Source organism: Geotrypetes seraphini, chromosome 11 (assembly GCF_902459505.1).
Source record: "Geotrypetes seraphini chromosome 11, aGeoSer1.1, whole genome shotgun sequence".
Taxonomy (NCBI): domain Eukaryota; kingdom Metazoa; phylum Chordata; class Amphibia; order Gymnophiona; family Dermophiidae; genus Geotrypetes; species Geotrypetes seraphini.
Window position 1 is genome coordinate 140506046 of NC_047094.1, and position 20780 is coordinate 140526825.

The 20780-nt window shown below is 43.1% G+C and overlaps 1 protein-coding gene across 1 annotated transcript in view; it reads right to left on the reverse strand.

The window, feature by feature from the left end:
- Positions 1 to 10679: 10679 nt before the first annotated feature.
- Positions 10680 to 20780, reverse strand: part of NECAB3 (N-terminal EF-hand calcium binding protein 3) — a 61028-nt gene continuing 50927 nt past the window's right edge. The window contains exons 7-13 of the mRNA XM_033914294.1: positions 20065 to 20186; positions 17026 to 17105; positions 16762 to 16815; positions 14793 to 14905; positions 13786 to 13863; positions 13499 to 13590; positions 10680 to 11858 (exon numbers count right to left, since the gene is read on the reverse strand). Coding sequence (XP_033770185.1) covers positions 11830 to 11858; positions 13499 to 13590; positions 13786 to 13863; positions 14793 to 14905; positions 16762 to 16815; positions 17026 to 17105; positions 20065 to 20186 — 568 coding nt within the window. The 3' untranslated portion in view covers positions 10680 to 11829. The remainder of the gene's footprint in view (positions 11859 to 13498; positions 13591 to 13785; positions 13864 to 14792; positions 14906 to 16761; positions 16816 to 17025; positions 17106 to 20064; positions 20187 to 20780) is intronic.

Sequence of the window (20780 nt, forward strand, 5' to 3'; positions counted from 1 at the left end):
TAGTAAATCCTTGTAAAAGAGGGACCCCTGTGGGGGCCATGTCCATTCAGGTGAATTTGGGGGGTGTTTCTTAGAAGTATGTTTAACCCATTTGTCATGGAAATGGTGTAGGAGCTTATGTAATTCAGGGTGCGTAACACTTTTTAGCAGGGCTAAAGGGACCTCAACTAATTTCAGCAATCATATAAGAAAACAAAACTCATATATTTACCTGGAAGTGAAGTGTCTTCTGAACTGAACCTAAGAAGAGAATAAGGTGGTAGAATGGAGGGCCAGTCGTTGGCCGCGGAGAGGAAAAAGCTCAAGCTCAACCAGCAATCGACTCAGAGTCTGCACCCAAAAAAAAATTTTTTTTTGTTAAAGGACAGTATAAAGAGGAAGTGTTAGTGGGTGACAATACAGCCGCGCTGAGACTATACCTAAACACCGGCTACACGACCCGCCGGTAATTGATTAACTACTAATTACCTACGTATATATATCGACTACGCCCTGTACTATCGACTGACTAAGCTAGCGGCTGACTACACGACCCGTCAGCAAGCAAATATATCATCTCATGAACTATGGACTGACTATATATATATATATATCCGGACTCATAAACTGTTAATTATAAAACATAAACCATAAACCATAGACTGACAATCCAACCCGCCAGCCTATACAGGACCCGTAGGACAGCTAAGGATGGAAGCCCGGTCCCGGACGAATTGACGTGAAATCCTGCACCAGGGTCCGGGATCGCCAAAGCTGACGGCACAGGGCCTGTGTAACAACAAACAAACAGGATTAGTAAGGAAAGAGAAACAAGAGTCTTAGGGCAGACTACATTCCACTGCCGGTCAGGAGGACAAAAAAGTGGTGTAAAAGGGCAAGCAAGATACGAAGGATAAGCCAACAAATCTGCAAGAAAAGAATGAAGTTTAGGTATAAACAATGCATAAGTAACCCATAAAGTAAACCCTAGACCCAGGAGCGAACTTTTGGCCAAAAGTAATATGGAGAGGCAATCTGACAAGCAGAGTATAGGCCTGCAATCCAGTGAGGTCTCTAAAGGGGCATGACCCCTCTTTCAACGTCAGGGTCACCACTGATTCCCAAGCCTCCCTTTTTGCTTACGTTGATGATCTTCTCTTGTCCGCCGACCCCGAGTCACTCTGTCAACGTCTCACTGATGATCTCCTGGCCTATCTGATTGCAAAAGGGTATGCCATTAATTCGGACAAATTACAATATTGCCAACAGGAGGTCACCTTTTTGGGCCACGCCATTCGAGCTGATAGTAAGTTTCTCTGCCCCACTCTACTCAATGAAATCGACACTCTTTCCATCCCCCACACGGTCCATGATCTCCGTGCCTTACTGGGTTTACTTAACTACTGCCGGGACTATATTCCCTGTCTAAGGACCCGAGTTCTGTCTCTCCGCTCTCATTTAAAAGGGAACCCAGAGGGGAAGCATGCCATTCATCTCTTCCCTTCAGATGTCGCCATTATCAAATCCCTACAGGCTGATCTCAAATTGGCTCCACAATTTATGTTACCCCTCCACTCGCTCCCAGTTCACTTATATGTCATTAACCACCCAGAGGGGTGGGCTGCTGTGGCCTGCCAGGATGATCATACTATTTGTTACTTGTCAGGCTCTTTCACACCGGTCGAAGCATGCTTCAACCAGTGTGAACAGGGGGTAGTTGCAGCAGTCAACGCCGTCTTAAAAATTTACCAGTTCCTACCATACGCCTGCATTACTTTACATTCTACTCATACACTGTCAAAAATTCTATCCCTTCCCACCGTCACTTTCACCACACGGAGACTGGCTACTTACCTAGCGGTCCTCCTCACAGGGAATATTGATATTCGGCCTGCCTCTAAGGATGATGTCCTGAAGGATAAAGTGCAGCCATTCCTTGCTTTCTTTGGTCCCGAGGCCACAGCTTTACATGGCTGCCCCCAAGAACTACCTACTAACCCAGTTATAAAACCATACAAAGATGGTTTTCACATTTTTGTCGATGGTTCACAAACAAGTGCAGGCACGGCCTTTGCTTGGTTTGTTTACAATATTGAAGAGCAAATCTGGGAAAGCGGTTGGAGCATCATGCCCACATCCCTTACAGCACAAGCAGCAGAGCTGGCGGTTCTGTTACACGCCCTTGAAACCTATCCTGATAAAAATTTGACAATCTATTCAGACTCTATCTATGCTATTAAATGCATTACAGAAAATCATGACAAATGGCAGGTGAGAGGGTTCATTGATAGTACGGGTAAACCACTACAACACATTGCTCTTCTGGAGCGTCTTATAACAGCCATACAGAACAGGAACACTCCTGCAGCAATTGTAAAAATCAAAGCCCACGACAACACAGACAGGTCCTTCCCTCAAAAGGCACATCAGCATGTTGACTCTTTGGCCAAAGAAGCCACCACATATTCACAGTCCGCTCCTTTGTATGTAAACACAAGGGCTCGCTCTACTGAGCTTGCAGCCTCCTTTGCTGAGGGAGCCACGATAGAAGAATTACAAAGATGGCAGGAAATGGGGTGTAAACAAGTAAAAGGCGTCTGGAGAACACAAGATATGAGAACATGCATATCGACAGCCTCGCTATGGCTGTATGCCCAAGATTACCATGTGAAAACACATGCCCCTTTCTCATACCTCAGTGCTCGACTCAAGCCGTTAGTCTGGCATCCCAAACTAGATGCCATCTTAAAAGAAATACTCCGATCATGTCCCACCTGCATTAAAACGAATCCTAGGGGCACTCCCACCCCTCTAGGGGTTATACCCATTCCAGAAGGGCCTTGTAGGAAATGGCACATTGATTATACAGATATGATATTCGAGAACCAAGGGAAACGATACCTCCTGGTATGTATCTGCCCTTTTTCACAGTGGGTCGAAGCCTATCCATGTGCCTCCGAAACAGGGAAGGATGCAGCTCAAAAAATTTGTACTGAAATTGTAAGTAGACATTGGGTACCGGAAGCCATTATTTCAGATAATGGAAGTCATTTCCGAAATTACCTCCTAAAAGAATTATGTGGCTCGCTAGGCATTGAACAAAAATTTGTCACTGTCTACAGACCACAAGCTAATGGATTAGTTGAAAAGGCTAATGATCTCATTAAAGTAGCCTTAAAGAAACTAATGCCTTTAGAGTCTAAAAATTGGCTGAAGTACTCTATGCCGTCCGGAACCGGACCCTACAACTTAAGGATCTGGTAACCAGTCCATTCCAGTTGTGCACTGGAAGGCTGCCATACTTTCCGCCCTTCCAACAGCCGGGCCAGAGGGCCTTGCCACAAGTCATATCTGATTATGTGTTTTCTTTGCAGACAGCACTGCAATTACTGGACGACAAGAGACGATCCTCAGCAAGGGCCCCAACGCCGTGGGTCTACAAATACCACAAGGGACAACAAGTGTACAAACGTAACTACCAGAAACAGAACTGGAAACAGCTGGCCTTCCACAGACCGTATACCATCGAGGAAGCAAACCCATTCGCAGTCAAGTTGCAAGGACAAGTTACATTGGTGCACCATAAAGATCTCAAGCCGTGTCAACCTTGACCGAAACTCAAAGCGCAAACAAGTAATCCAGCTTATGAGCTGGTGGACTAGATGACTGTCTTCTGACTTTATTTGTTTTTTATATATATTCAGTATTTCTTGGTTGTTAGGATATTTTATATTAGTATTGTGTTCCAAAAAGTGTAGAACAGCCATAGACTTTGGGTTTCATGTACACTTTCTCAAATGATAACGTACACACCCCTTTACCTTTCATGAGTAATAACAACGACATATGTGTAGGCATAGTTAAGACTTTAGCATATTCATTTGCCGCCCTTATCCTGTTCTTTTCCTTGTGGGGCCTCTTTTCTGCGCTGCAAGCCCTTGTCTGGTTTTGGGGTTACCGACTTCCCGGGTGGATTTGTTGCACATTCCCCTGCTAGCCCAAACCCGGCCCCCTTCTTCCGATTCTCTGACCGTGTGACCCAGTACTCTAAAATGGGAGCTCCAGGTAGCTTCTTCCCTAACCCTCATCCAGGGAGACTCCCTCTCTCTCGATTTATGGGCCATAAACTAAACAGCCTACTCCTAAGGTTGGTCATCTTTTTCTGGCTCTGTGCAAGTGTCCTTACAACCCCTTCGGGGGAATCCTGGACTGGGACACCTCCCCCTCTGCCGGCTTGCACCCCTTGTGTACATCAGACACGAACAGGCACCCACATCACTAATACGTTAATCTATTACAAACATTTTGCCTGTAATACCACTATCACTGAATGTGCACATAAAGGCTATACCTATCATATGTGTGCAGGTCCCCGGGGGGGGGGACAATACCTCCACCCATATTTGTTTCGATCCTCAAGCCCGACCCTCCTATCAGTTGTACATGCGTTCCTGTGATAACCATAGACGCACGGGGGGGTTTTGCTGCTGGAATACAAAGAGCAGCTCTGTAAAACTCCCTTCCCTCAACACACCTATAGGTTTCCCCATGGATGTTTGCACGGTCATCAACTATCAGAAGTTTTCACATCATAACTGTGACAAACTTAACCCCTTTAAATATTTCCCCCTTAGGAAATATCTCTGTCCACAACGGGACTGGTACACCTATGATACTAACGACGGGTATTATTGGTGTAGTTCCTGGTCCCTGGTGATAGCAGACACCCAAAACCCTGCTTTTGGAGGAGATCCTTTAGTAAAAATAACACAAAGTTCCACACTCCCAACTAAACAATGCGTTCGCCACGACAATTGTTCCTTAATCTATTTTCATATCCAGAACCCTAAAGCTTTCTTGACCCCTCAACGATATCAGATAGCTATTGAGATGGGAGGAAGAGCCCCTTATGGGTTCATGGAAATAGGCCTTAGACTCACCCAGCCAGTCTCCTTCCATAAGACCCATCATATTGAGGAAATAGAACATTCAATTGAGTATGGCACCTCCGCAAACAACCTGTTCCTCACCTTAGCTGAAACTATAGCAAGCAGCTTAAATATTACTAACTGCTATGTTTGTGGTGGTACCCATATGGGGGAACACTGGCCGTGGGAAGCACAGGAAATTGACCTTACTAAAACATCGCCATTTATAGTGAATCTCACTAGGCCTCCCCCGACAACAATAGGCTCCCCTTGGGTTCTGAAATCCCTTTTTGTCCTCCGGTATTGCCTGGTAAGACCCCAGACCTCCCAGACCGCTGGGGCTTTCCAAGCAGGATGGTCTGCCTGCACCCACACCTATACCTGGAATCATTCTCGATGGGTCACCTGGCCCACTGACGCACCACCTTTCACGGATACTTTCTTTCAGCTATTACACCACTCCCGTTATTCTAAGCTCCAGAAAGGCCCCCCTGCATTAGTTAATTGGCCAGCTCCAGATGGTCTTTATTGGATATGTGAGAACAAAGCCTATACTTCTTCACGGAGAGAGTGATTGAGCATTGGAACGAGCTTCCAGTGCAGGTGGTCGAGGCATGCAGCATCTCAGACTTCAAGAACAAATGGGATACCTATGTGGGATCCCTACGAGGTCATGCCAAGGGATAGGGTCACTAGGACTGAATGAGCGGGTCAGTAGAGTGACAGTATAATTACAATTATTCTTTAGGGGGTCAGTAGATTTAAGAGGGTGGGTAAATAGTGTGGGCAGACTTGATGGGCTATGGCCCTTATCTGCCGTCATCTTTCTATGTTTCTATGTTTCTATGATCATGTACCTTAGGTATAATTCGCCCCAGCTTCTTTCTACTCCCTCTTGCGCATGTAGACCACCTAAGGTTCCAAGTGTACCAATCCCTCAGCCGATCCAAGCGGGCTGTAGACATTAGTAATAACTTGCAAATTGGTGCCTGGACAGATAAAGAATGGCCCCCTGCTCGCATTATCAGTTACTATGGGCCTGCCACGTGGGCAGCTGATGGCATGTGGGGATATCGTACCCCTATTTACATGTTGAATAGACTTATTCGACTCCAGGCAGTAGTAGAAACCATTACAAACGCCACCTCCTTTGCCCTAAATCTTCTGGCAGCCCACGATGATCAACTCAGAAATGCCATTTACCAAAATCGCTTAGCTCTGGATTATTTACTGGCCGCCGAAGGTGGCGTATGTGGTAAATTTAATTTGTCTAATTGCTGTTTGCACATTGATGAAATAGGCCAAGTTGTGAAGGATATTACTGATAGTATGAAGAAGGTCGCACATGTCCCTGTACAATCTTGGAGTGGCGTTGCACCTGATTGGTTCACCTCCTGTTTCCCTAACATAGGTGCCTTACGCCCTATTTTGGTCTTCTTAGGTATCCTGTGTCTCATTTTCCTGCTCGTACCTTGCTGTGTCCCCTGCTGTATCAGCCTTGTACGTAGTACTACCACATCGGTGTCCCGACAAATGCTAGCCGCACAGATATACTGTCCTCTCAACCCCCTCACGGCTGAGGGCGAATACCTGACTATGTTACCCATACACAATCGTTTTAACGACTGTGCTCGTTTTAACGAGTGTGACTTAGCTGATAGTGATGCCCCTCCCTCTGAAACCACATCACCTGAAGTTCTTTCTCATGAGCCGTTACCTCCACCACCTCCTCCTCCCCCAATATCAGCAATTTATGCTGATGTTTCTATCACAGCCCGGCAGGTATAAGTTTTAATGCAGCACTCAACTGCTTACATGATTTCTGCTTTGCACAAATATCTGAATTATTGACTGCTTAGTCTAGTATTATAAGCAATAAGTACACTGCGACATGTTATACTGCTCTGTCCTCGGTAGCGTAGTAAGAGTGGGCACTTGTCTCTTTCCTTTACCATATGTACTTCCTAGCACATAGCCCTGGGCCCATAATGTACAATTTCTGACACAATCTAAACCCTCACCGAATGAACAGGGGTCAAAGCCACCTGGAGGGGCTTTGAAGAGGGGATGAGAGAAAGAGGAAGATAAAGCATGGAAGCTCTGGATAAATCCCTATAAGTCCTGACATTAGCAAACCAGGTGAAGTGGGATACATCCCTGTAAGTCCTGACATTATTGAACCAGGTGAAGGGGGATAGGAAAAAGACAAAGATCACTTTTCTCTTTACAGAAAAACTGCCCTCACCCCCTGCAACTGACATCTACCTTATCTATCTCTGCAGATGATAGAAACAGTAGATTAACTGTGGAAAGATATTTCACCATTGACTAAAGAGCATGCAAAGATGGAGAAATACGCTGTTCTTAAGCTCAATTAGCTACTGTAGAAGTAAAACTAGAGAAAAAGCAACAGGTCTTGAGGCTGTGGGTTAGCTGTGGTTTTGCACCAAGGCCCGCCCAGCCAGATACCATGAATAGATAAACAGACCATGGTCAGAAGACAGAATTCTCAGAAGAGAGAGCTCATAAGAAATATCATATAATAGAAAATATCAGGGATATTTACAGTTGGGAGGGGGGGTCTTGTGCTCAGAAATACTAATATGGTGGGGAAACAGGCATTTCGGGGAAAAAGGTAAGTTTTACGGAAAACAGAGTGAACATATAACATGACGTAGGTGAGAATAGCCAATAAGTGAATGTAGTTAGGCAGTAATGCATAAGTAAATAACCAATAAGGATGTATCATGTGATGTAAACCAACGTGGTGTTGGCCACTAAGAAATGTATAAAAACCAGGCCTTTAGAAGGGAGAGGGCAGAACAGACTCCTGAGAATCTCCAGGCCTGGAGATCACCTTCTGTTACGCTATATGCTAAATGATTTATTCCTGAAAGCTGTTATTGATTGGCTAAATAAATATATACTTATTGAAACCAGTATATAGCTTTCGAGGTCTCATTACCGAGGTAGGCCTGGACAGCTGCCTACATCAACAGAGACTCTATGAAGCTATCGGGTGACCTGTACAAATCTGGAAGCTTGAACCTGGCTTGGGACACACCCTGCAGGGTTGCCGTAGGTTTTAATTTCAGTGGTCCTAGGTGAACCCTACAGATCCCTTTCTTGTAGCAAAATGAGATATGCATGTTCTGATCCATTATTATTTTTAAAATGATTATATTTGTGTTGCATGTTTACAGGGACATAATGATTAAGTGGAGATGAACTCATCTCTTTCACCTTTAGCCAAAAGAAATGAATCACTCCTCCTTGAAAGAGAGGCGCTGGAACTGTAAGCGAGGGTTTTTGCAGGCCTACATTTCTGGCACCGATCTACAGTTAAGGAGGGGAATGTGCCTGATGAGATGATGGTAGTGCATTGGCAAATATACAGTCTATGCCCAGTCAAGGCAGAAATTGTACTTCATCTGGTAAGGCGGAAGGTAGTGGGAGGTGTCACTCGAAAAGATATGCACCCTGCCCTGAAATGATCTAGATAGAATCTTTATAAGGATTCATCGATGTAATTGCAAGATATTGTAAATTATGTTTAACATATGTGAGTAGTACAATGCTGTACCAGTCCTTCTTAGACGATCTCTTGTGTGATAGGTGGGATGAAAGGATAGTGCCAAGGTCCACTTCATCCATACATGAAAAAAACCCTGTTTGCAGGGGACATCAAGGCCCACCCCAAAATTTCAAGAGCACAATATATGGCAAGCTCTCGGTTCCTTTCTGTGCAGTGGTTTATTGTAATTGTGAGGCAAGATAGATATTGTGGAAAGCTTGAGAGAGTTCTGTTCTATACAGTCAGCATTTTGGATATGATGATTTCTTATCGTATACAACAATCTTACCTAAATTTCCATGTGGATAGAATGTAATTAAAATGTTGACCCATGATATAGCATAGACTCTAGAGAATGCCATGGGGACAAATTTGTAAGCTCTGCCTTAACCACATAAGCCTCGAACACTTATGATTGTAAAGTGTTTGAGGCTTGTGCAGATGAGGACAGAGCTTGCAGGAATGGGGCAGGGACAGGAAAATGAGTTCCCACAGGGATGGGGAAAAATTTGTCCCCATGTCATTCTCCAATACAGTTTTCAGTGTTCAATTTAGACAAATGTGTGCGATTCATGCAAACAAACTCCCATGTGAATGGTCCTGACCAAAGTGTAACTTGTAAAATGCAAAATTCAAACACTGCCTCCCCCTCTTTCTATAACAGGAGTGGTTCATGATTTGATTTTAAATGTGGAGACAGCTTCAGTAATGTATCATGTATCCCCATTGTTCCCCCAAAAACTCCATTGGCTCCCTGTTCATCTTAGGATTCATGTCCAATGTTCTGGTTGGTTGTTTTGTTCCTCTGGTCTCCTGATCTCGAAATGCTCATAGATCTGATCTTGCAAGAAGTACCCAAAGATTCAAACTCTCTTTTCCCTCATTTAAGGAAATTTAGCCAGTCATTCATTAGGGAATGGTTTTGCCAGGTACTTTAAGGGGCTCCTTCCAATCATTTAACAACAAGGCTGATTGCAAATCTCTTTGAAAATCACACCTATTAGCCTTTTTCTTTGATTTATCTTCCCTTATTTGGTTTTCTTTCATTATTGTTAACCGAGTCGAGCTCCTTTTTGGGGATGACCTGGTCTACAAATCCAAGGTTTAGTTTAGTTTGATGTGGCTATCTCGTAAATCAAATTTGTCAGCTCCACTGGTGGGGCATTTTCAATATGACCATCTAAATCTAAGTTTAGACATTTTAGAAATCAGCCAGATATCCGGTAATTTTCAAACCAGGTACAGTAGGTTTTGGAGGGCTCACACGTTCTACCACAAGTGTCCTTGTTAGAGCGGGATATGGGGCTGGTCCACTGCACTGACCTGCTTGTTGCATTAACACAAAAATCAATTTCTAAACCGCATTACTGTTAAGTTCTATGCGGTTTACAAAAATTAAATAAACAGTTGAATAAAATATTTCAATTCCCTAAAAATTTAGAAAACTAATATGTTTTCAGTCATGTCCTCAAATGTGGATAAGACGTAGAGGTCAATATCATTTGCTTAAGATCCTTATCCCAAGAAGCTGCTTGAGAGGAAAAAAGACTTTGATGGAACTTTTTAAACTGTCAACCTTTAACGGACGGGAAAACGAAAGAAGCGTGTGAATTTTGGGAACGTGTAGCATTAGCAAAAATAAATGAATTTATAAGACCAGTTGAGACTTTATAACAAATACATCCAAACTGAACCTCAAGAGGCAGCTCAGGGAAAAAAGGAGCAACATGGTCAAACTTTTTCAAACCAAAAGTAAGTCGAACAGCTGCATTCCGAAGATTTTTTCAGTACCTGCAAAATCAACCATATTGCAATAGTCCAACTGACTTGGCACCAAAGATCGAACCAGCAATTTAAAAAATGAAATCTCAAAATATGCTCTTAAAGTGTGCAACCCTTTCACACCAGAACATTTTCTCATAGTTAAGTACAAGATTATAGAATTGGGGGATATCCCCCTCACGCTGGTGGTAATTCAGGCATATACCACACCTCTGCTACCTGCTCAACCAATCAGCAGGCAAGCTTTGGTAAACCTTTCCTCTAGTCCACTAATCACCACCATTGTCATGTGCTTGTGTTTGCAGGATATTTAGAATCGATTTGCATACACTGCATGCAGATTTATCCCCTGGCGGCTTTGCTCTTTGGAGATCACAGTGCATAGAAGCGTTGAGAACAAATAAAGCATGCCCACATTCTGTTTCAGACCTTCCAGTCTTTGCCTTTTATTTCTTTATGCAACATGGATTCGTTCACTGCTGTCTCTCCTAGAAGACATTCAAAAGCCCATCTCTGTGACCTATTGGAAAACATGGAAAGAAAAGCTGGCAAGGAAAGGGAGGACAACAGAGAAAGTTAATGCTTGTAGCAGGAGAGACAAGGTATCAGCTTTAATAAATAAAAATAAAACAAACTAAGAAAATAACCTCCTTTACTAACATTCCAACTTGGCCTCAATGCCACAGTTCACATTTTATCAACATCTGTTCCAGCAAGAAAGAGGAATGAAGTGCAAGGGTTTGGTCAAGAAGAAACGCTGCAGTTCCGGCTTAACATGGATCTAGAATATCAGTCAGTTTAGCAGCAGATCAAAGCTGTTATGGAGGATTCGGCAGCAACATACCAAGGAGTTTGGCATTGGGAGAGTAGGAATGAGGTGCGGCGTTAGAGCTAGTGCCATGCACTAGAGAATTTTACAGGGAGTTCTTTTCCTGTCCCTGCCCCATTCCTGCAAGCTCCGTCCTCATCTGCAAAAGCCTCAAACACTTTAAAATCATAAGTGTTCGAGGCTTGTGCGGTTAAGGCAGAGCTTACAGGAATGGAACAGGGAAACTGAGTTCCTACGGGGAAAAAATGTCTTTGTTTACCCTTCACCTCTCACAAGTGTTAAAAGGGAGCCCAGGTTGAGAGGAATTCTTCCTACCCTAAGTTACAAATCTCTAAACTCCTTGAAGTTCTGCTTATTTCCCTTCAAGGGAAACCTTCACAAAGATGGAGCAGCCACAACAGATTTGCAGAATGGAAGTGAGTTGAAGTAACAGGTTTTGCTCTGGAACAGTTGAAACTCCAAAGTCAAATGATGATTTCCATTGTATATTGGTTTAACCTGGTACAGCTCAGAACTTCCTAAACATTCTGGGAGTGATGCAGAACATCAGCAAGTGAATTAGCTCCAGCTTACATCAGTGACTGGACCTTTTTAAAGTCTGTTTCTCAGTTCATTCTTGGCCAAATGGTTAGCATCCAAAGACCCTGATTTAGGGGGGGCAGATCTACGCATGCTGGATGGGAAGGAGTTAGGGTTAACATCTTCTAGTCTGTCAGGCCTCAGCCGCTGTGTGGACATCAGTTATTGTTCATTATCCACCATGAAGCTGTAAAGAGAGAGAAAAAAAACCCTCTGGTTGAACACCACCAAAATACCATCAACCTAACATTTGGCTTTTCCTATACATTTGGTGCCAAAGCGTTTTAGGTTGCTAACAGCTAACACACACTGCTTTAGTGGTATTTGTAAGGCATTTTGTGTTAGCGGGTGCAGAATGGGCCACTGCACTAACCACGCAACCTCTTCCCATTGCTTCCATAGAGATGCTAAGGGTTTCCTAGTTACTGTGAGCTAATGCAAAGGAAAATGCTGGGTGACACTCCCTCCCCCCAATATTCACCACCTTAGATTTGTAGCAACTGTGCATCATTTTCTGCATTAAACCTCACTAACTGCACAATTGAACACACTTTTGTAAAAGTCATCTTGATTGGGTGCAATTGGTATGAACAGTTGTAAATGAAAGGGTTAACAGTCCAGAAGATTCCCTGTACGTGACTGGAGTATTGATCATGATTATTGGGTCATCTCGGGACAGAAAGTCCACTATTAAAAATGTCCTCAATTTGAACTTTTCTCCTTTCGATCCTAAGAGTCCGTTTCTTTAATGATGCAAATTAAACCAGCTACTTTCTGACCTAGAACACTGGCAATGGAAATAAGCCTTGAAGAGCTTGTCCACAGCTCGGGTAGAGGAAGTAGGAAGCTTCAGCAAGAGTTTGCAGTGTCAAAGACAAGAGACAAGTCTGAAATGCCTTTACTCTCTAGTATCAGACCCAGCCAGAGAAAGCTTTTTTGGGGGGTCTAAGTTAAAAGACAGAGGAGTACACCACAATATAGATACACAGTCAGTACGGTTTAACTAAGCAATATCAGATAGTATCTCAATTGTCTGGCTACAGGTTTAACTCAGAGAGTGCTTAGCTTGAAGCTCCCAGGTTCACATTCTATAAACTGCACCTAAGAATCCCACTCAGGCTTACTCAGGCGTTGCTATGCATTCTGTAGGTAAGCATCAGTATATTAGGCTGGGCTTTACTTAGCCTAATTTACCGGCGCCTAAGTCGACCATGCCTACTTTTCAAATAGGTGTTGATGGCATTGGAGAGCGCCTTCACTAGGCACTGAACTCTTAATGGCTTACTTTAATTGGCTGAAAACTGACATAATCGATTACCATGCCAATTAAAAAAAAAAGTTGAGCATAGACTCCGCAGTTAGGAGTCACTAGGCGTCTTTGATTAGGGTGCTTAGCGGTGCCTAATGAATCTGGCCCCCCGTGACCACATGCACGGTGGATGAGGGGGACGTGATACTTTAAGAAGTATACGATGCCATGTGTAATGTTCTTTGAATTAGTTTTACTGTATAATTGTATATTGTCTCTCTAGTTTAATTCTGCTGTATACCACTATGAGTGAAAAATAATTTATTTATTTTATTATTTGTATACATCTGATTCATCCTTTTGCTTTCTTCTATCACATACAGATCAGTCTGAACGAACAGTACTACCGAGAATGACGAAAATCTGAAATTCACCTTGCTGGAACCTGATCTTAAGAAGACCGGAATTATGTAGACATGACAGTCTTATCCCTTCCAAAACCATCAGGTTCTCCCCTATTCAGAAATTAGTGCCTTGGTACTTGAGAGGCTGTATTTAGGAATGAAACTGGAACTCACTTGGAAAGAGCATGGTGGTGACCAGCTCTGGAGACTCCAGGAAGTCTATAGTTGCCCGTTGGAAGATTTTGCTGTAGTTGGCCTGCAGGTGACTGAAAGGCAAGGACAGGTGATTTATTCAACTCAAAGAAATGTGACATTACGGAGGTCTTCTTCTTATGGTTAGTAATTTAAAAGCTAGGGTTAAAATGACAGATTTAAGAATTGCAAATGAGAATGGGGAGACTTGCCTGAGTTTGCTTCACTTTGCAAGGATTGAAATAAGTTATTAAATTCTGCTCGCCTACCTTCTCCAGGACTTTGTATCCTGCCAGAATTCATAGAGCATAAAGCAGCAGCCACTGGTGAGCTTATGAGCAGAAACACTGAAAAAGAAGGTGGACAGAAATGTCATTTTCTTTCCAACCAACTTTCCTCTAGAACAGGGGTGCTCACTCTACTCGTCATGAATATGTATGAGATATATTTGCTTACAATGGAGACAGCCAGGAACAAAGTCCAAAGAAGAAACCCCATGAAAAAAGTAGAGCTGAACAAGGGACTTAAGGAAAATGCACAGGGTATGAGAGGAAGGCTCCTAAAATGGTCAGTGGTCTTTGTCATAAGAATTATGGGGACAGACTTAAAGATCTCAATATGTTACTTTAGAGGAAAGGTGGGATAGGAGAGAGATGAAAGAGATGTTTAAATACCTTCATGGCATAAACACGCATGAGGCGAGTCTCTTTCATTTGAAAGAAGCTCTGGAATGAGAGGGCATAGGATGAAGTTAAGAGGCGATGGGCTCAGGAGTAATCTAAGGAAATACTTTTTTATAGAAAGGGTGGAAGATGCGTGGAACAGCCTCCCAGACGAGGTGGTGGAGGCAGAGACTGTGTCTGAATTCAAGAAGTCTGGGATAGGCATGTGGGATCTCTTAGAGAGAGGAAGATATAATAGTTACTGCGGATGGGCCATTTGGCTTTTATCTGCCATCAGGTTTCTAATATAGTTTATTGTATAAATCCTCAAGAACAAGCAGGTACTGACATGGCACTGTGTTTCGTTGAAAGTGTGTCTGCCTCAGGGGTCAAATCATTTTGTACCAAGATTCATAGAGAACAAAAACAAGTGATGTTTCTGTAGATAATGTAGATTATTTAAATGAAAACTCTTCAAAATAACAGAATTTGCCACTAGGTCCCTCCTTGCAGATTCTGTGGAAGAGATCAAGGAAAAGCTTGTTGTGTCCCACTAATTAGTTGAATGCACAATCGCTTCTAGGGCAGACTTAAGCTTTTCAGAAGTAACTTACTGTAAGCAGCTGCTCTGATTGGCTGTAGAATCTGCGTAAGATTTGAGCGCCTGCCGGAATGCTTGTAAGCCACTTTCAGTGATTGATATTTGCCTCTGGGCTACCAGGATATGCTACAGAGAGAGAGAGAGAGAGAAAAAATGATTGTTCTTCTTTGTCAAAAGTAGGCCTAATAATACAGACCAGTGATTCCCAACTTGGTTCTTGGAGCACAGCTAGCATGCTCGGTTTTCAGAAACACCAATGAGTGTGCAAGGCAGAGATCTACATGAAGGTGTGCGTTCAAAGCTCTCTAAAGCATATTTAATATGGACACCCTGAAAGCCCAACTAGGTTGAGAACCACTGATTTAGACACTTCTACTTGAGTTCTATGTCCAACACAACGCTGGTCAGAATTTGGATTCCTTCAAAAAAAGTGGTAAGTAAATAAATCAAAACTGCTGCCATACCCTGACATTGCTACGATTAAAGGACCTCATGACAGAGCAGAAGATATGCAACCCTTAAGCCAGTAGGCAGCACCAATAAGTTCTGAGTCCTGACCCCACAACTCTACCCTTGAAGAGAAAGGAAAGCAGTAGAACTAGAGAACATGAATTGAAGTTGTGGTGGGGGCAGCTTAGAAGTAACATCAGGAAATACTTTTTCACAAAGAGGGTGGTAGATGCCTTGATTGCCCTTCCGTGGAAATTAAAATGGAAGTCAAACATGCTTGGATTCCTACATCGAAAGAGAATGAGCACCAACTGATCTTCACGGTGCTTAGACACAACTCTGGTATTGGGAAACAAGGCCAGACTTCTAAAGTCTGGGCCCCAATTACGACTAGACAGATCAGGATGAGCTTGAGTAGTCAACTCAAGTAGTTGGACAATAAGACCAGTGCTGGACAGACTGAGAATGGCAAGGACAGATGAAGGTCAAGTACATGTTATATCTCATGAGTTTATCTTGTTGGACAGAGTGGATGGACTGTGCAGGTCTTTATCTGCCATCATCTGCTATCTTACTACAATGTCCACATGCCCATTCCACACCCCTTTCCCAAAAAACTAAGTGAAAAATTTCATTAACCTGTGCTTAATGCACAGAAAATGCAAAATGACTGCATAACATGTTAAGCGCTTTGCTGTTTCCCACGTGTTCAATGCAGATTAAGGCTTAATAAGGGCCCCTATGTTCTTATAACAGGAATCACTTTTTATTTCAGAGTCAAATGACATCACAGACTAACTGTATTGAGGGAACTATTTTCACTTTCATCCTCGTGGTTCTGGTGGCTGAATTCTCAACCACATGTAATCAGGTCTGTACACGGGACTTTCTGGAGCTCCTGTTGCTAGCCCACATTGCTCTGGATCCTTTCCTGGCCCATCGGTCCTTTTAGCTGTTAACAGTGTCATTAATTGTAGGTCCAAAAAACATATTAGGGCTTATTTTCGGGGGATGTCTTATTTTTTTTATGTACAACAATCTCAACTCCACCCCATTTCTTCCTCCCCCTCCCTCCATGTGCTGCATCTTTCCTCCCCTCACCTATCTCCTTGTGCAGCATCTTTCTATCCCTCCCTCCTATCCCCCTGTGCAGCAGAACCCCACTGACCCTCCCACCGTGAGACTGACATACCTCCACTCCAAGGCCTCCTAAAGCAGCAGGGGGTGGGGGTTGCTGAATCGATGAGTCCAATTTTTTCAGTAAATTAGGCAGCACTAGTGTTAGGGATGGAGTCAGGGAGTGTCAGAGACATTCGTGGAGGGCTTCGGGGGTCGATCTTAACTAGGACTTAGTTTTATATTAGGAGCATCTTTAAAAATTGTGCTAGGGCTTATTTTCGGGGAAACAGGGTACACTCTCATTATAATACATTTTCATTGATGTGTCTGTTGATTTCATACTCAGACTAATTGCTGTTTTGCAAATACTTAAAACGCCATTGACTGGTGCAGTCTGACCAGCTCCTACTCACAGAATCGGGAGGTCTGCTTGTGATCTCTTCCTTCACAGGCTCCAGATGTGGACTCTGGGTATAAGAACAGATAATTACCGTACATGGAAATTTACTTTCTTCAGGGATGCCACCTCTAGAAAGTGTTACTTAGGAGAACTAACCACCACCATCTCGTACCCATGGATAAAACCAACATGATGTCTCGGTCACGTGGTCTGCAAGTAGCAGCTGGTGCTTGAGTTGGATAAGCACTATTTACCCTCCCCCAAAATGGTGCCTTACCTTATATTCTAGCTTGTCAATCAGATTCTGTAATCTGTTAATCTGAGTCATCCAGTGATTATCAGTTTCCACAGCGACCCCTGCAACAGTGTCAAATGGGAGATACACAGCAGGGTCACTAACCGTGAAACACCAGGAGCAAATCAGAACCTGTGAGCCAGATATTCAGAGTAGCGAGTTACACGGGGACAGAAATTTTGCCCATCTCCAATGGAATCTAACCCGCAAAGATCCATTCCATCCCCACAATTAATCTCCTCCTATATGCACAGGAGTCAATGCTATGATTTACTTGCTCACATCCCTCTCTTTCCCCCCCAAGCCCAACCGCCTCCCGTGGTCTTTGGAATGGTCTTCACTATTCAACCAATGAGTGTTCCAAGCCCCATTCTGGAGCTCCAATTGCCTTTCTCAGTGTGTTCTGAGCCTCTCTCTGGCGTCACCAGAAATGTTGACTGCACTCGCACAGGAACTTATTCCATCCCACTCCTGGGAATCCCAGCTTTCTAATTCCGAGCCATGTCCCCAGCTGTGAGCAAATCATGTGACGATGAGTGGCTAAAGAAGAGGGTGTCCCGCCTCATTCCACCAACAGTGATGCTTTCTGTGAGGTTACCTCTGCTTAAGGACAAGTTTGCAGGAGTGGACACATCTCACATCGAGATGACTTTCCCTCCACTATCTGCTAAAAAACCACCCCTCTACTATTTTTCACCTCCCCATTCTAATCCAGTTCATCCATTTATTTTTTTCACTATCCCCTCTATTATTTTAGAAATTCTTATTCTCGTATCTACTGTTACTGCTATTGCTGTTCCTGCAGCTATGGCTCATTGACCTGCCACTCTCTGTTTTCCTGATTTGCAAGGGGCTGAAGAGGTTACTATTGCTGTCTCTTCTTGTAGGCTTCAGTTGCCGCCATCATTAACGCTACCTTCTCTGCTCCTCCATCATTCCTGAGCTAAAGCTGCCACCATGTTCTCTCCAGTTGACCAGGAGGGGAGGCAGCATGGGACCTATTCCCAGGCTACTGCTGAAGGCAGGGAGAGTAGCCAGCATCAGGTTATTCTGCACCACTTTTCCGGTTTTCCTTAAAGTGGGAGCAGGAAAAAGCACAAGGGACCTTCAAATTCCGAGCAAGCAGGCTTTAATTTGTCACCCATAACTTGAAGGCCCCTTGAGCTTTTTTCTGCTCCTTGTCTGGCTTGAACCTTGGTTCCCTAAAGTGGATAATCAAATAAAATGAACCTTGGAACGTGGAAGACCTGGGCCTGCAGGAAGGACTCGTGAGCTTCTCTGAAGAGTAGAGAGATGTGGACTCTGCATGCAAGCCAGTGCTTCTGCTCTGTATGGAACATCCTCAACCCTGCACACAGTCCTTCATTGTTTCCAAGAAGAACGAACTCGAGTTTAGCTCCTATAATTTGTTTGAAAGCTTGAGGGTCAATATTTAGCTTGTCATGGCCCAGTCAACACTGGGATAATCCGGCCTCAGTACTAAAATCTGGATCTGCTCACTTTCAAATCTATAATTTTTAAAACCCCAGCATTTATTTATAAAGTTTTAATTCCCTATAATACTTCTAGAATATTACGGTCAACAGAACAACATCTATTGGTTGTTCCTTCTTTAAAAGTTATTAGTACACGACGTCATTCTATTTTCTCAGTTACGGCTCCCCTAGCTTGGAATGCCCAAGAGAAGAAAGAATTCTAGACAAATTTAAGAGCAAACTTAAGGGCTTCCTTTTTAAAGACGCTTTAGTGACTAACTGAATTATCTTCATTTTTAATATTTTATATTAAATTTCTTCCCCTTTTCCCAATGTTATTTTACCTTAATTGTTTCTTTTATATTGAATTGTATTTCTTCCTATAACTTTCCTTTTATTTGATCATGTATGTTAAACAGTCTTGTTAGTTATGTTTAGTCAAGTTATTATATGTTATGTATTTTTATGATATTTTAATATGTTTAATATTAATTTTATAAGTTATGTATGTTTCCCCATTTTTATAATTTTTAGCTGTAGATCGCTTAGAATCTGGAATAGGCGATTAATCAAATCCTATAATAAACTTGGAAACTTGGATCTTGCCTGGCTGTTGGAAGGAATTCAGTTGTCACCCAGTTTGGCCAACATGGAGTAGTCAAAACATGCATGAGCATATACTGTATTTTTTTGAACCTTGACCGCTCAACAAACATAATTTCATAGTTATCATGACACCAGCACTCGATATCAACGAAGCCTAAAGAACTTCTGGTCCCACCCCGATTCCACCTTCGGCCCGCGCTGGTACTAGGCCAAGAGTGCTGTGGTGCTATTTCCCGCTCAATGCTGATCTGTTGGCTTCGGTATCTGCTACTTTACCCACATATAATGTCCTAAAAATTACTCTTTTACTGGTCTTTGATCCATCCAGTCTTCAACTCAAGTCAGACTATAGCTGCGGATGGGCACACACACTAGGCTGAGCCTGTAGAAGAGTTAAACTGGGCAGGCACTCTCATAACTGGACTTCCCCCCTATATATCTCCCCTTCCCCATTGTACTTTCCCCTCATTCTTCATCTTTCCTATCATAAATTGTATTTCATCCCCCGGACACCTCATGTCTAAACTTGTTCCGTCTTGTCAGTGATTTTCCCTTAAAATCTTGGATTTTTATTTATTTATTTTTTATGTAAGCTATTGATATTGATAAAGCGGGATATCAAATTTTGAATAAACTTGAAACTTGACCACCAGGGCACTGTTCAGGTTAGTGGCGATATTCAGTAGATGGATAATGCATAAAGGGTGAAAGGGTGAAGAAGCCGCTCAGCTAACCAGGTATCATCTGCTAATTGGCCAGTTCCCTAGATAACCTCCGGATTTTGGCACTGATCAGGATCTTCAATGCTGGTGCCTGGACATGGCATTACATATCTGGGGTTAATGTATCCACAGCCAGTTGAATTTTAGACAGGATGCCCTCTCTGACATACACTATAATTAACGTAGGAGTGTGTGTGAAAGGGTTCTTTCTACCTCACCTGTAGTTAGCATCCCAGAGAGTGTATCTGTTGGAGAGAGAAAGACAGTCTTTTGTGCTCTACGACTGCACTTTCTGCCGCCCCTCAAGCCAAACAGGGTTTCAGGCTTCTTCAGTTCATGTCTATGGATAAAGCAAAGATCAATTCTCTGACAAATGTCACCATCGAGGCATCTATATACAGATTAATAAAGTTATTCAGGAAATGACTTAAAAAACCCAACAACGCTGTGTGAAAAAAGTAACCAGTACAACATGTATGCGGTTATCCTTAGGTTGTCAACTAATTCTGCCAGTGAACATCCAGCTCAAGGTCTCAGATTTATCAATTTGGTTCAAACTCTTTATTGTTTGTCCAACCCAACCCAAAGAAAGGGAATGTGAGAAAAGGAAGGTGCATTTCTGTTCCAAGGAATGTGATGGTCTGCTTAATATTTGTGCAGGTACAGTTAGACCTCCCTTGTGTACATCTCGCGCTCTCCAGCCACAAGTAACAGATTAACACTAAATATTGCATCAATCAGATAAACTTGGCCTACCCGAGAAAGTCCCCAGCCAACCCCTTCTCGACCTGGTAAAGGGGCTTCTTTACTAAATTTCAGTAAAATGGCACGTTACCACCTCATTTTACCAAGAGAATTACCCCAGGATGATGCACAGAAAAGTAGGCGGTGAGTGTTGTGGTGCTGTTTTTGCTTAACAAAACACGCGCAGTGC